Raw genomic sequence first — 13,346 nt, 5'->3', positions numbered from 1 at the left:
AAAGCATTTCCCCACAGCACCGTGCCTGAGCACCCGGCTCTGCTCCCTTCCACCCCTTGGATCCCCCTGCCACGGGGGCTAAGGCCACCTTGGCCCCAGCACAATGAAGGATTTTAGGGGATGCCTCGTGCCCAAAAACAGGGCAGGAGGGAGGAGCTGCTGAGCTTGGCTGGCTCGCCCAGCCCCGTGCCCCTGCCCTGGACCAGCCCAGATGCAGGGAGGCTCCAGCTGATTCACACCAGCAGCAGCTGCTGCAGATGCCTCAAGCCAGGCTCAGCAGGAAATTCTTGCTTTGTACAGGGCTGAGTGAACCCTGCTTCAATTTTTGCTTCAATTCACTGCTTGATTGCAGGGGTAGCATAATCCAGGGATACAAAGCTGAGGTTTGAACTCAAGACCTCTCCCTTTTGCAACCAGGGTGGGAGAGGAGCAGACAGAGCCCATTTGTGTAGAGCTTAGCAACACAGACACGTCACCGCAGCTCCCATGGAGCTCCATTCCTGCAGCATGCCCAGATGCCACTGGATAGTTGAGGGGTTTCTTAGAGCTTGCAGGCACAAGATGGACACTGGGGAAAGCTCCACCACTCAATGGCTCAGAAAAACCTTTTCTCTTCACATTGGCATGACAGGAAGCAAAGTGCCCCTTATCTGGTCCAGGATGTGCTGGTCCCAGGAGGAGACCAAGGTAGTGCTGCCACAAAGCACAGCCCCATCCCAGATTTCCCAGGAAGGAGGTGAAATGGCAGATGGCACCAGTGCCAAAGGGATGGATTGGATGGATTTAACCTGCAGCTGGGTCTGGTGGCTACAGGGAGAGGAAGAGCCAGAAACAGCTCTTCAAAATATATCAGTCCCCAGGTGACAAGAAACAGCTCTTCAAAAGACATCAGCTCCCATCTGACACCGGCCTGGGGACAATGTACAGCAATGTACTGGGACAATATCCCACTTGCAAGGTGCCAGCAGCCAGAGCAGGAACAGGCTCCCAGCCAGAGCATCGCTGCTGGCACCTGGGCTGCCCACCAGTGCTGCTGGGAGGAAGGTGACTGTCACCAGCTGCTGGCACCAGCATCCCTGCAGCAGCAGCTCCTCCCTGCACAGGCTTCACTGTATTGCTGCCATTTCACCTGAGAGGAGAGGCACAGGTTCTGCCTCTGGTCCTTGGGATGAGAGAAGGGGGGCTGGCAGCTCACAGCCAAGAGCAAGGGGCTGCAACTTCCCACAGGGTGGACTGGTAAGTCACCTCTGCTGGCACCATGGCCACAGTCACCAAACTCCAGTGGCCAAAGCACTGGCAGGCAGGAACCACAACCCCTAGGACCAGTGCCCTGCCTCCACTGAGATGTGTGTCCTTCCAGCAGAGCTGAGCTTTCCCTCCTGGCTGGATTAATTGTCTGTGGTTCCATGGAGCAGGCCGGTTCCCCAGAGACCCACCCCAAGCCCTGAAGCAGCAGGAAGGCAGAGCAGGGTTTTGCTGTGAGAATGAAGAGTTTATTGGGACCCAGCAGAGATACACAGCAGGAGGGAGGCAAGAGGTGCCTCAGACAGGGAGCTGATGTGTCCCAAAAGGAGGACCTTGCTTGACTTCCAGGTGGTCTACTGGAAGCAAGGCACTCTCCTGTCCCATCCTGTCCCCAGGCATAACCAAAGGAAGGGCCTGCCTTCCCCAGGGGATCTGTCACCTCAGTCCCATCCCAGCTGCTCCTGGCTGCAGCCATCAATCCCACCCAGAGACACAAGAACAGCTTCTACAAAAATATCCTTCCCTCCCCCACACCCCCCCACCAAAAAACTGTGAAGAGCGGGCAGGGCTCCCACGGAACTGTTATTGCTCAGTGTGACGGGCGGTCGGACACGGGAACTTAAGGCATCAGGAATAAGTGCACTAGGTGGCCCCTGAGGCTCACTGGCCCAGGCAGTCCTCGGTGACACCCTGGGCAGCCAGCTCTGCCAGCACATTGTCCAGGTAGTTGGGGTCAGGGTAGCCATGGCCACTGAGGTTTGAGTCCATCTCAGTCTTGTGGTGGATCTCGTTCCACACCACCGTGTTGCTCTCGCCCGTGGTGTTGGAGGTGCCCACTGTGAAAATCAGGCGTCTCTTCCAAGCCACCTTCAGGAGCTCCAGGACCTAGAGGAGGAAAGGAAAAACAAAGCTAGGAGCAGCAGCTAGGAGATTTGTGCCATGAATGCAGCTTGTCAGGAGCTTGACAGCTTAAGGGTGGTGTTCTCAGGGTGTGATACCTCACCTTCCTGCCCTTCTCATTGTCTGGTAGGTAGCAATAACGAGGAAAGCCTCTGGCTGTGTATGGCATCCCAGGGTTGGGGTGCTCCGGGCCCTGCAAGAGATGAGACAGATTTGTCATGGACATATCCATCTTCTTCAGAGGACTTGGACATCAGCAGCAGGATCTGACACAGGCCCATCCCAAACCAGCTCTTCCATGCAGAGGCAGCAAGGCATTGCTGGTGAGTACGTGTCTGTTGTTCTCATGGGACACATGAGTACTACAGATCCTCCAAAAGCAGCTGGGATACAAAGCCAGATGTAAAATCTACCTAAATTCTGTGAGAGACAGCCCCAAAACACTGCTTTTTCCATGTGCTCTGGTAACACCTTAAAAAGGCCACACAGCTCAAACCTTTGAAAGTTCACTCCCACCACTGAAACCAACATGAGCTGTGAAACCAGACCATGGGATGCTTCCCACCTTGTGATCATGGGCAGTCTCCTCCCTGCTTCAGGCAAACATCAGACTTTACTGCAGGTGACCAGCTGGGGCTGCTCAGGGAAAGATCTCTGATGGAGGAGCCCCTCACATGGTGAAGAGCAGCCAGAGCAGCTGCTGGCTCCAGGAACCACAGGCTGCTCAGCAAAGGGCTCTCAGGACTTTTCTGAGAGGCTCTCCCAGCTTGTGCTGTCTGCCAGCATGCTGGGCACTCACCTGGATGCCCCTGCTGATGTGATACACAATCCGGATTGTCCCACAGTCCTTGTGTCCTGGCAGGGACTGGGGGAAAGTGGAGATCTCCATCTTCCCTTTGGGCTGGGTACCAGTTTTCTCTCCGTAGATGGTTTTACAGGAGGGGCACTGCAAACTGCCATCCTGCCAGGGGAGAGAAGCCACATCAGAGCTGCCCAGCACAGCCACCTGCAGGCAGGGCTGCTGAGAGGGGCCAGCTCAGTACCTTGTTCCCGTTGGAGTACATGGCCAGCATGCAGAGCATGTGGAAGGAGTGCTGGCAGTTCCTCAGGCGGCCGACTGCCTCGGGCCTGATGGTGCTGGACTGGCAGGAGTCGCTGTAGCCCGAGGGGGAGGACAGCTTCTCCATGCAGATCATGCAGTCCTGCAGGAGAAAGCACCACGTGTGTGAGCACAGCTGGTCCTGAGGACTGGCACACCACAGAAGCCATCGAGGAGATGCTTCAGGAAGATTTGCCTTCAGCCCTTCAGTTTAATTGAGATTTAGGGACACAGAGACAGGTTTCCTTATCTGGTTGGTATTGCTCCACTCCACTTCCTGCATTGTCCAGGAGGTGGAGAGCTGGCATCAGTCAGAGAGAACAGTATGGTTACATCCTGCTTCTCTGCAAAGGAGCTCCAGTGCAGGGATTGATCTCTAGTTTTGACCTCTCAGCACTGAGACCAAAAGCAAACTCCATCCTCCGAAGGAAATGGGGACACTGCAGGATGAGCTATTCAAGCCACACTGTGCCTTCATCAGAGTCCTCTGATGAGGACAAGTCACCTGTTGTCACATGTGAATTTCAGGCAGTGCTGAGGACTCTGCACCTCACATCAGCAGTGCCACTGCAAGGCACACCAAGGCACCCAAGGAGGGATGGCCCTTGGGCACTGCTGTGGCTTCCTTGGCACCCCAGTGAACTGGGCAAGCTGCAGCTGCTTCACTGCCCTCTTACCTCATCAGCAGCAGCACCCTTCAGCTCTTCCAGGTATTTCTTCACCACGGATTCTGGCTCTGTTGGCGTGGCTGCACAAGGAGAGAGGAACAGACAAGTCAGACACTGTGTGGTACGAGGGCCCATGTGGGGTGAGCTAGAGAGAAGGCAGACAAGCAGGTCACTGGCCAGGATGCCAAGGAGAAAGGTCAGGGTTAGAAGGGGAGAACAGAACACTCCAACTGATCCCTACAAGCCCAGAAAAGGCTTTGCTTTCAGCCATGGCTCCCACCAGGGCTCCTGTTCTTGTCACGCACCCCAAGTGACACCAGGCACGTCCCAGATGGACTTTCTGTGCACACCACAAGACAGCTGGGATCAAACCCAGCAGCCTTGATGGGACAGAGGATCACACAGTCTGTGTTGTCAAAGGAGGGAAAAAGGCATTCCCACACCACCCCAGCTGGTGCCCAGCAAGGAAACCCAGCAACACTCTGAGCTTCAGGCCCAGTTTTGAATACAGCACAATGAGCTCCACATCCTTCACATGAACCAGTGGCCTTGGTCCTGAGCTTCCACACACTCATTCCTGGCAAGACATGGTACAAGTTACCAGGTGTGCAAAATAAACCAGCTTTTAACATGAACCCTATTTGCAGCATGAGACAGTATCTTTGCATCTTCCCAAGTATAATCCCTGGTCCCATCCACCCAGGCACAGACACCTGAGCAGCCCACCAGCCTGGTCCCTGGAGGCATTATGGGATGAAGCAACAAATATCACACAACACCAAGAGCAAATTACCAGTGAGTGCATCACTATCACCTCAACTTCCAGCCCATCCTCCCAGAGCTGCCTAGCAAGGCTTGGCTTAAGCCAGGAGCACCCCATGCCTCTGCAAGGCACCTGGCCCTGGGTAAGAGGAGAGGAGAGGAGCTCCTTACCAGGCATCAGGCCTGCCACAGAAGCTGCCAGGCTTTTCCACCAGCCTGGGAAAAGAAACACTTGCACAAGTGACGTTACAACTCCACTTGGCAGGAGGCAAAGAGAGATCAGACACTTGGCTTGGGGGAACCTCATCCTTCCTTCCTGAATCCACTTCTGGGGGAGACTGGGCTGGCCAAGGCATAGCTCTCCCTTCTCCAACTCCATCCTGTCCAGGAGGATGCTTTAGCATGGAGAGCACTGCTGCTCCCAGGAGTGGACCAGCCAGGGATCAGAGCCACAGCTGAACCTGAGTGACCCATCTTCAGCTCTCCCCATCCACTCTGGGGCCTCGAGGGAAGACAGAGGGTTCACAAGCATTGGCTCTGTGGTTCAAGAAGCTGCACACCAAGAGACAGCCACTGGAGCTGTTATTCCAGTCCAAAAAGCCATGTCTGTCACGAGCAGGAAGGAGGAGGTGCTATTTTCTGGATAACCACTTTTCATGGAGAGACAAACATGAAGCAGAAGGGAAGGACTGCTCACATGCCACAAGTGGTGTTGAACAGGCAAAGGCCTGGATGGCACAGATCCTCTACCAGGCAGAAGTCCCTCATTCATTCCCTAGAACAGCATGGAAGAGAGGAAGGCAGAGCATCAGAATCCTTTAGCTAAGAAGACTGAGGAACTGTGGGCTGGACTCTCCTAAGTGCAAACACAGTCATTAAGATGAGCTATTTTCAGAAGGGGATTCCTGGCTATGCTGAGAGCCGTGATTTCTGGCAGCAGCAGCAGGAGGAAGGGATGGCTGAGCACATAAAGCAACAAGAGGAGGCCAGGAGGGGAAGGATGTTCACTCCAAGTGCCAGTGCTGGGCAGGAGGGATGCCTGACATCTCGGGCAGAGCAGGGCTGTGAGGACCAATCTCTGGAGATCCCAAGCCAAATAGGTGACAACAGGATTAAGCATGAAGCCAAAGAACAACACAGAAGCAGGAGTTTTCCTCTTCAGGGGCCAAAATCCCCTGGAAACACATTTCCAAGAACTGTCCCAAGAGCAGGAAACAGGGAGGAGCCTGGGCAAGCCTCAGGCTTCCACCTTTGAGGCCAAGGGCTCAGCAGTGCCAGGAGCTGCTTCAAGGCCTCATCACCAGATCTCACAGGGAACCTGGCTCCTTGTCTTGTCTTCTCCAAAAGAAACTCCAGGAATTCTCTGCTGGGACCTTGCTTGCATGCAGAGGATCAAGAGGTAGGAATGAGTCTGAAGGGGATGTGATCAGTCTGAGCTGTCCCAGCTCACTGTGCCTAAAACCCCCCAGCCGAGTGTTCTGTCACATCCGTATTCCAGGCTGCCAAAGACAGGGTGGCACTTCCCACGTGTGGCACTTGCAATCAGTCCCTGGAGACCTTCATGGCCCTACAGGAGATGGAGGTTTCAGTTTCTCTTGCTTCACAGGTTTCAGGAAGAATGCTGTGAGCAGGTCTAGCTATTATCCCCCCTAAGGCCATCCACTCCCACAATGATCACTGTGCTCTCATCCCTGTGGATCCTGTGCTGCCTGACAGACAGACAGACTGACCACCAAATCCTTCTCCACCCAACCTGCATTTTCCAGGTGGCTCTTTCTGAAGTGACCTTCTTGTCTCCTCTGGCTTTGGGCTGGAGGAAGCAAAGCCAAAAAGATGCACAGCCAAGGTGAAGACAGCAAAAGAAGGAAGTAGGGAGGGGTGTTACACCAGCAGCAACACCTGCCCAGCACTTGGCAGAAAGCCCCAGCTCACCTGCTCCCACCTGCACAGCAGATCTGAGCAGCTTCAGAGCAAGCAGTTCAGCTTGTTCAGGGTGGTGGGGAATGCACCTTCCACAGAATCCCTCATGACTTTTCTTCTCTGGAGCAGCTCCAAGGAACAAAGAGATAACTGACCCAAGAACTGGCCAGGCTCATTCAAATGAAATCAATGAAAGGAGACAAAAATTCTGGTGCACAGCTGGGTACCAGTGAGACAGGAAAGTGTCTCGCTGGGATTTTGGGCATTACACCACTTCACCAGCTGGCATTAGGATGGAGCTGGGGGAACCCAACAGGCAGAAGGTGATGCAGCCCTCAGCTGCCCTGAGGAAACCCATGCCTGATGGATTTGCACTGTGGCATCTGCAATCTGTCCCTGTCTCTTTGCTGTGACGATGCTCTAATGCATTTAGAGCCACCAAAGCTGCCTGGAGAGAGAAAGGGCTGGGCAGCCCTGATACTTTAGAAAAATCCATCCCCAGCTGCAAGGATTTCAAAGTCCAGTCCCACAGAAGGGACTTTTGATGCGGAGAGCTCTTTTTCAGGAAGGGTAGCAAAGTCCACATGGCCTTCCTTGGGCAGTCCAGCACGTCTGGCTGGCTGTATCCCAGCAGCACAGGGGAGCCAGGAGCCAGCTGGGACCATGGCACGAGCCACGTATGCTCCAGCACATGAATCACTTCCTTACAGGGCTGTTTATTCCATAAAAGTCTTTGCCTCCAAACCTTTGTTCTGGCCAGCCCCTGGGATCATCAAAGCCTGGTCAGAGTCTTCTGGATTCAATAGTGGGTTGAAAATGGACTGGAAGAATCGACCAGTGCCATTTATCACCATCTGGCCCAGAGCTGTGCTACAGATTTATCCAGGACGCCAAAGAATGTTTACCATTCTTTCATTTACAAAGAGAGGAATATCAAATTGTTTTTAATGCTTCCCCTTCCTCCCTGTAGATAATTATCTGCTTGCTGCAGCAAGGGCTTTCCATGGGCAACATTTAACAGATGTGTTTTGAATCCTTGCACAGCAACCAAATGCTTGCATCAGTAATATCTCCTCCTGTAGCCCAAAACAAGCCATATGGTTTCCAGCAGGCTTTTTTTGATACCCTCTGCAGGCCAGACACTGGTTGTTCCTAGTTATTGCCATGGACAGTCACACAGCTCCCATCACCTCTGCTCCATGGACTTGGAAAAGCTGTATCTACAGATTTCTCCATATTCAGCATTTCAGCAGGATAATCCAGTGACCAGGCTGCTGTGGTCAGAGCATCCCTGTTTCTGCAGCCTGTCTCCTTCAGCAGATGTTCCCCCATGGGAACAACAAGATCTCCCAGCTCTGAGGGACTCCCCAGTCCTGCAGGCACTGGCACAGTCTGTACATCCAGCTGCAGGTGGATGGCAAGGAAGGATGAGTGTGCTCCTCTCCTTCCTCACTGCAGCTCCTGCAGTGACTGCCCTTCCCAGAGAGGATGGATGTGCAGGGAAACCTCCTCTCCGGGTGGAAGCAGCTAACAAGTGACCCAGCAGACCCAAGCAGGCTCTGGAGGCCCTTGGAAAGGCTGGGGAGCCCTGTGGTGGCCTGCAGAGAGAGCAGGACAAGTCACTTGTCCTCCTGCCTCCCAGCCAGCAGTCAGGTCCCAGCAGTGCTGGCACGGAGCAGTGAGTGGCTGCAGCATCCCAATCCATGGGGATGGCAGAGGCTGCCAGGCCCTGTGCCAGCATGGAGAGCCCTGAGCCTGCCCAGAGACTACGGCTGCCCCAAGCCCTGCAGCACCTGGCTGTGCCAGAGACATCCCTGCCAGAGCAGCAACCACGCTAATGAGGCCTGACTAATTAGCACCTCTGTTTAACACACCCCAGCCAGTCACAGAGCCAAGCTGCAATTCCACCCTCACCCCTGTGGAGCCAGGGCTGGCAGCAGCAGGAGGGAGGGAGAAGGGGCTCAGCAGGGGCACACTGCACCCACCACCAGCTGGTTGTGGTCAGAGCAATGCTGGGGCTAGTCCTGGATGCAGAGCTCTTGCTTGAGCTCTCCATGATGCAAAATCCTCAAGGGAAGTGGCAAAGAACACACGATGCAGAAATTCAGGGCATAAATGAGCCCATCTCTGTCTGTTGGCAGCATCAGGGTCTGTGAAGGGAAAGAACAGTCTGGCCAAAAGTCAGGCTCAGTACCTGCACTGCAGAATAATGTTTCTAAGCAAGCCCTGAGGGGTGTTGTACAAACACAGCTCGTTCCTACAAGGGACTGAACATCATTCTGCATCCCAGAAGTGAGGCACTCCACAGGACTGGCATCCCAGCCCCCACCAACAGGAATCCTGCTTTTTCAAATAACTGGGGGGATTTTAACACCCTAAACCACTGAAAGGCTCCCTTGTCATGGGTCAGTGTGGGAGAGGGCTGATTGCAAGTCTCCTCTGCAGTACAGGATGAGGACAGCTGGGACAAATCCTGCCGTGCTGGATGGGAGGAGGAGATGCTTGATGCCCCTTTCCCAATCCATCCCTCCTGCTGGTGCTGCCTCTCTGCTCCTCCGGAGGTGTCCCAGCCCCAGCAGGTGGCATTGCAGAGCTGGCAGGGAGGTGACAGCTGTCCTGGGGCTGAGCCAGCGCTGAGGAACTGAAGAAGTGTCGCTGATGGGGTGCACAGATACAGCTGCTGCACACCCATTGTGTGTGCTGCTGTCACCTCCCAGTCCATGTCCCACCTTCCCATGCCCTGCATTGCTGCTGTCCCACGATGCCAGGGAGGGCCAGATGCTGGGAGCAGACAGCACCTGGACCAACAGACAGCACCTTTCCCCACAGAGGAAAAGGCAGCAGCCAGCCAGGCTGTGTCTGTGGCCACCCTGTGACCTAAATACAGCTGTTCCATGTCACTAAGCAGCAGCAGGTGACCAACACCAGTGCAGGCCTGGTCCTCGTTGTTCTGGGCTCCAGTGCCTCTGTGGGAGGGCCTGGCCTCCCCACAGCTCCCTTCTGGCACTGTTTCCAGGGCATCCCCACCACCCAGCCCTCACTGCTGCCCTTGCATGCTGCCCATGCCAGGAGTGAAGCACCAGGAGCCACACAACCCCAGCACACTGCCAGCTGCCTCCATGGAGTAGGATCCCCATCCAGCCCCTCTGCCACCCACCTCTGCTCAGCTCTTCTCCTTCACCTCCCGTTTTCCTTTGCTCCTCCTGTTCTTTGCTGCTTCTCCTGCCGCCCCTGCTTTCTCCTCCCCCTCGATCACACATCCTACTCCACATTTGCTTTCTCACTCCTTCTCACAGCTCTTTCCATAATGCATTTCCATAAAATACCTCCCTCCTCATTTCAATTCTATTTTCCTTCCTGCCTCCTTCAGACAGCTTTGGACTTCATGGACTTTAAAGAGAGAAAAAGGTACAAAAAAATCTCCCTAGACAGGCACATGCCTCTTCCTCTCCACCTCTGGGCCCTTTCCTTTCTTAAATGTAGAGACCTGTGTTGAACATCTCCGGTCCCCACCTGGCTCATCCAAAGGGGGACATGCTGTAGGTTAGGTGGTGGTTGACACCCCTGTGCCAAGGCTGGCAAACAACCTCTACAGCTGCACCAGGCTGGATTCACACCTACCCCTGCAGTGTCCCAGGCACATGGATGGGATCCAGGCTCTCAGCTGGGAGCCACAGGCTCTGTGCAGGTGAGGGGTGCCAGTGAGATATGAAGAGGAGAAATGAAAGCCCTGCCCTGGAGAGGGCTCCACTCAGCAAGAGAGGTGAGGTATCCATCCCTTCCTGCCAGTGCACGTCCACCTGGAGCGCTCCACTTCACTTCCACCCCAGACTGAGGTGGAGAGAACAAATCCTCTGCAATTTGACCTCAAAAGCCCTACACGACTCAGGGGCCTGCTTGTCTGGGAGATCCTTGTCATCCCATGACTCAATCATGACAAGCATGGCTCACTAGCAAATCTTCTCTGCAGAGCACATGTGGATTTTATATTCTTCTTAATGGTCCCTCAGCTCTCAGACTCGTCCCACCAACAACTCAGAAGGTCCTGGTATGTGGACACTCCCCATGTGGGTGTAGCAGGATCACAGGGGAGGCTTGAGTCTGACATGCAGAGCACAGATCTGTTCCAGCTTTCATTTTGTGTGGAAACAAGCTGACCTACCACAGGACCACACCTTCTTTACCATGTTATTTTAGAGGCTGTCAGAGATGCTGCAGTTCAGGGGAGATGTGTCCTGCTTCTCCCCTCGCTGAGATGAACATCATCAGTCAAACCAGAAGAGCCAAGAGGGTTGGGGGGGAGAAACAAGAGGAAAAGAGGGGTGCAGAGAGATAAAGAAAAGGAGATGGAAGCAAATATCAGAGTTTGAGCAGGAACTACCTTTCTTGGACACTTTCCTCCCCTCCTTAACTGAGCTGTGTTTTTTAGTGGCCTTATGGGTGCTGGCAGCTTGCGGCACACGGGTGAGGTACACGGGCAGTCCGGCGGCTGACATCAGAATAGCTGTCATGCCTACAGTGGGTACGAGGTCAACATGCAGGAAGGAAACAATGGGGAAACACATTCATTAAAAAAAAAAAAAAACAAACCTTTAACCTTTCAAAGAAAATCAAAATAAAGTAAAATAAAATAAAACCCAAGCCCTTAGTTCGGAGGGCGTAAAACGTCCGAGAGGTAACAGGGTTGGAGTCAGCACAAGGAGAGGATCTGGGGGTTTTCAGAGGAGCCCAGGCTGCAAACTAAGGGGGGAAAATGTGGGCACATGTCTTGTCTGTGACCCTTTGTGCTGGTGTGTAAAGAGGACCTTCCTCTTTGGGCTTCAGGGCTCCTCAGGCACCAAGTCTGCTGTGGTGCCAAGTTCTCCTGCTGACAGGGCCCTGGAAGCAGCCCTGAAGGATGAAGGGCATCACCTGTAACCCCTAAAGGTCCTGCTCAGCTGCTCCCCACTAAAGCCACACATTTCAACAGTGTCACACTGAACTAATCCCCCTTCAAACACCAGGGCAGAGCTGCCCCACACAGCCCCCACAACCTCTCCTCCCTGCACTCTGGTTTTCCCTCACTCTCAGCAATCCTCATCCTCCCCCATCCCAGCCAGCTGTATCCATGGGATGCAGTTTGATAAAACTAATGAATCATTAAAAAGGACAGCTATTCCCTGAAGGTAAAATCAGCACACAGAAAGCTACAGGACTGATCATGCTGATCTGAGATGATGTTTGCCTGTGAAATCCAGGCTGGTTACAAATCATAACATTTCCAAGGTACCATACTGCTCTCACACTTACATCCAATAGAACACCTGATTTTGTTTTCCCAAGAGCAACTTCCCACCTGCAACAGCCAGCACCAGAAACAAGAAAAAAAGCTTATAGTTGCAAACCAACAGCAGAAAACCTAAAAGCCAGCATTTCCCCAGAAATCCCCTCTGAGGGCAGACACACAAACCACATCCTAATGCCACAGACATTCCTGCTCAGTAACACATGGCCAAAGATGAGATTTCCAAACATTTTATTTTTGCAAGCCTCTATTCAGTCATATGGGGAAAGGAAGATTCTAGAGCACATTTGTTCAGGACAAAAATGAGGCACCGTGCCCACACATGACTGAAAAATCAAGTTATGATGGGAAGCATCAGCTTTGTGTGCAAGTGGTAAGACTATTTTCTGCCTCAAATATGCAACCAGTCAAGAACATGTGTCCTGTGACTACAAACCCCCTGTGCAAAGCCTGTGTCAGTGCTCCACAAGCAGAATTACTCCTACACTGTGCTGACCACAATTTGTACCTCCTTTTCCTAAGGTCTGAGCACAAATATTCCAGAAGCTGTTCAACTCCTTTCTTGACAGCCACAGTTGAATGTTTTTACTAAAACTTTCCCATCCAAGGGCCAAAAGACAGAAAGGGTTTCACCAGAGAGGGAGTGGGACAGACATGGAGGAAAAGTTTCCCCAGTGTTACCCAGAACTTCTGGAGGAGCTGGGCTGAGCACTAGACCAGGCTGCCCAATGGATGGTGAAATGCACTTCCAAATGGAAATAGGTAACCAGGCAGCAATGGATCACCCTCAGAGGGGATCCAGATCTAGAGCTCTCCCAGCTCCCAGGAGCTGCAGAGCCACAGGAGAACCTCCAAAGCATACAAAGACTGGGTTAGTACCCCTTGCCCTACTGGCAGCACCAGGCACAACCAAGGAGAGCTCACCAGACCCAGAAATTTCACCAGCAAAGTAACTCCCTTTAAATCCTAACTAAAGGCCACAAGCCTATTGCAAGCTCTCAACAGCAGTCCACCACTCCCAGGGAGCATTAAAGAAGAGCTTAAATGTCCCCAGAACAAAAGCTACTTGCTTTTTTCATGAGTGCAGCTGAGACCCAAAGCCCAGCAGCAGCACCAAAACTGCCCCCTGCACCTTTCAGGTCCTTTTCCCTTCCAGCAGGGAACAGTCAGAGGTATTCCAAGAAGAGCAGCAGCTCTCCAGAGAGGCTGGAGGAACAATATTCTTGAGAGACAGGGAAGGTCTCCCTCCACAGCTGGGAAAATCATCTCATCTGACCCCACTGAGGCTGCACAATACTATTCCTAGAACTGGTGCAGAAAAGGAACAGGAAAGTTGTCTCTAAAAAAGCTGTTTCTAAGCAGTGCAATAGTGCTGATGGCACAGACTGACATTTGAAAAGCGAGTCCAAAGACTAACAGGGATTATCACCACCCACGCACAGCTGTCTGATAGGCAAATGCAAAATTA

The 13,346-nt window shown here is 53.2% G+C and overlaps 1 protein-coding gene across 3 annotated transcripts in view; it reads right to left on the bottom strand.

Annotated features, from left to right (window-relative positions):
* Positions 1-1,471: 1,471 nt before the first annotated feature.
* Positions 1,472-13,346, bottom strand: part of DTX2 (deltex E3 ubiquitin ligase 2) — a 34,372-nt gene continuing 22,497 nt past the window's right edge. For 2 of the 3 annotated variants that reach the window (XM_030287896.4, XM_030287898.4), the window contains exons 5-10: positions 10,976-11,107; positions 3,922-3,992; positions 3,189-3,347; positions 2,945-3,106; positions 2,249-2,338; positions 1,472-2,130 (exon numbers count right to left, since the gene is read on the bottom strand). In XM_030287896.4, coding sequence (XP_030143756.4) covers positions 1,906-2,130; positions 2,249-2,338; positions 2,945-3,106; positions 3,189-3,347; positions 3,922-3,992; positions 10,976-11,107 — 839 coding nt within the window. In that variant the 3' untranslated portion in view covers positions 1,472-1,905. The remainder of the gene's footprint in view (positions 2,131-2,248; positions 2,339-2,944; positions 3,107-3,188; positions 3,348-3,921; positions 3,993-10,975; positions 11,108-13,346) is intronic. The other variant, XM_030287899.4, reaches the window with a different exon arrangement.

Source organism: Taeniopygia guttata, chromosome 19 (genome assembly GCF_048771995.1).
Source record: "Taeniopygia guttata chromosome 19, bTaeGut7.mat, whole genome shotgun sequence".
In the NCBI taxonomy this organism is placed as follows: domain Eukaryota; kingdom Metazoa; phylum Chordata; class Aves; order Passeriformes; family Estrildidae; genus Taeniopygia; species Taeniopygia guttata.
The sequence above is the reverse complement of the archived record's forward strand: the minus strand, read 5'-3'. Positions and strand labels throughout refer to the sequence as shown.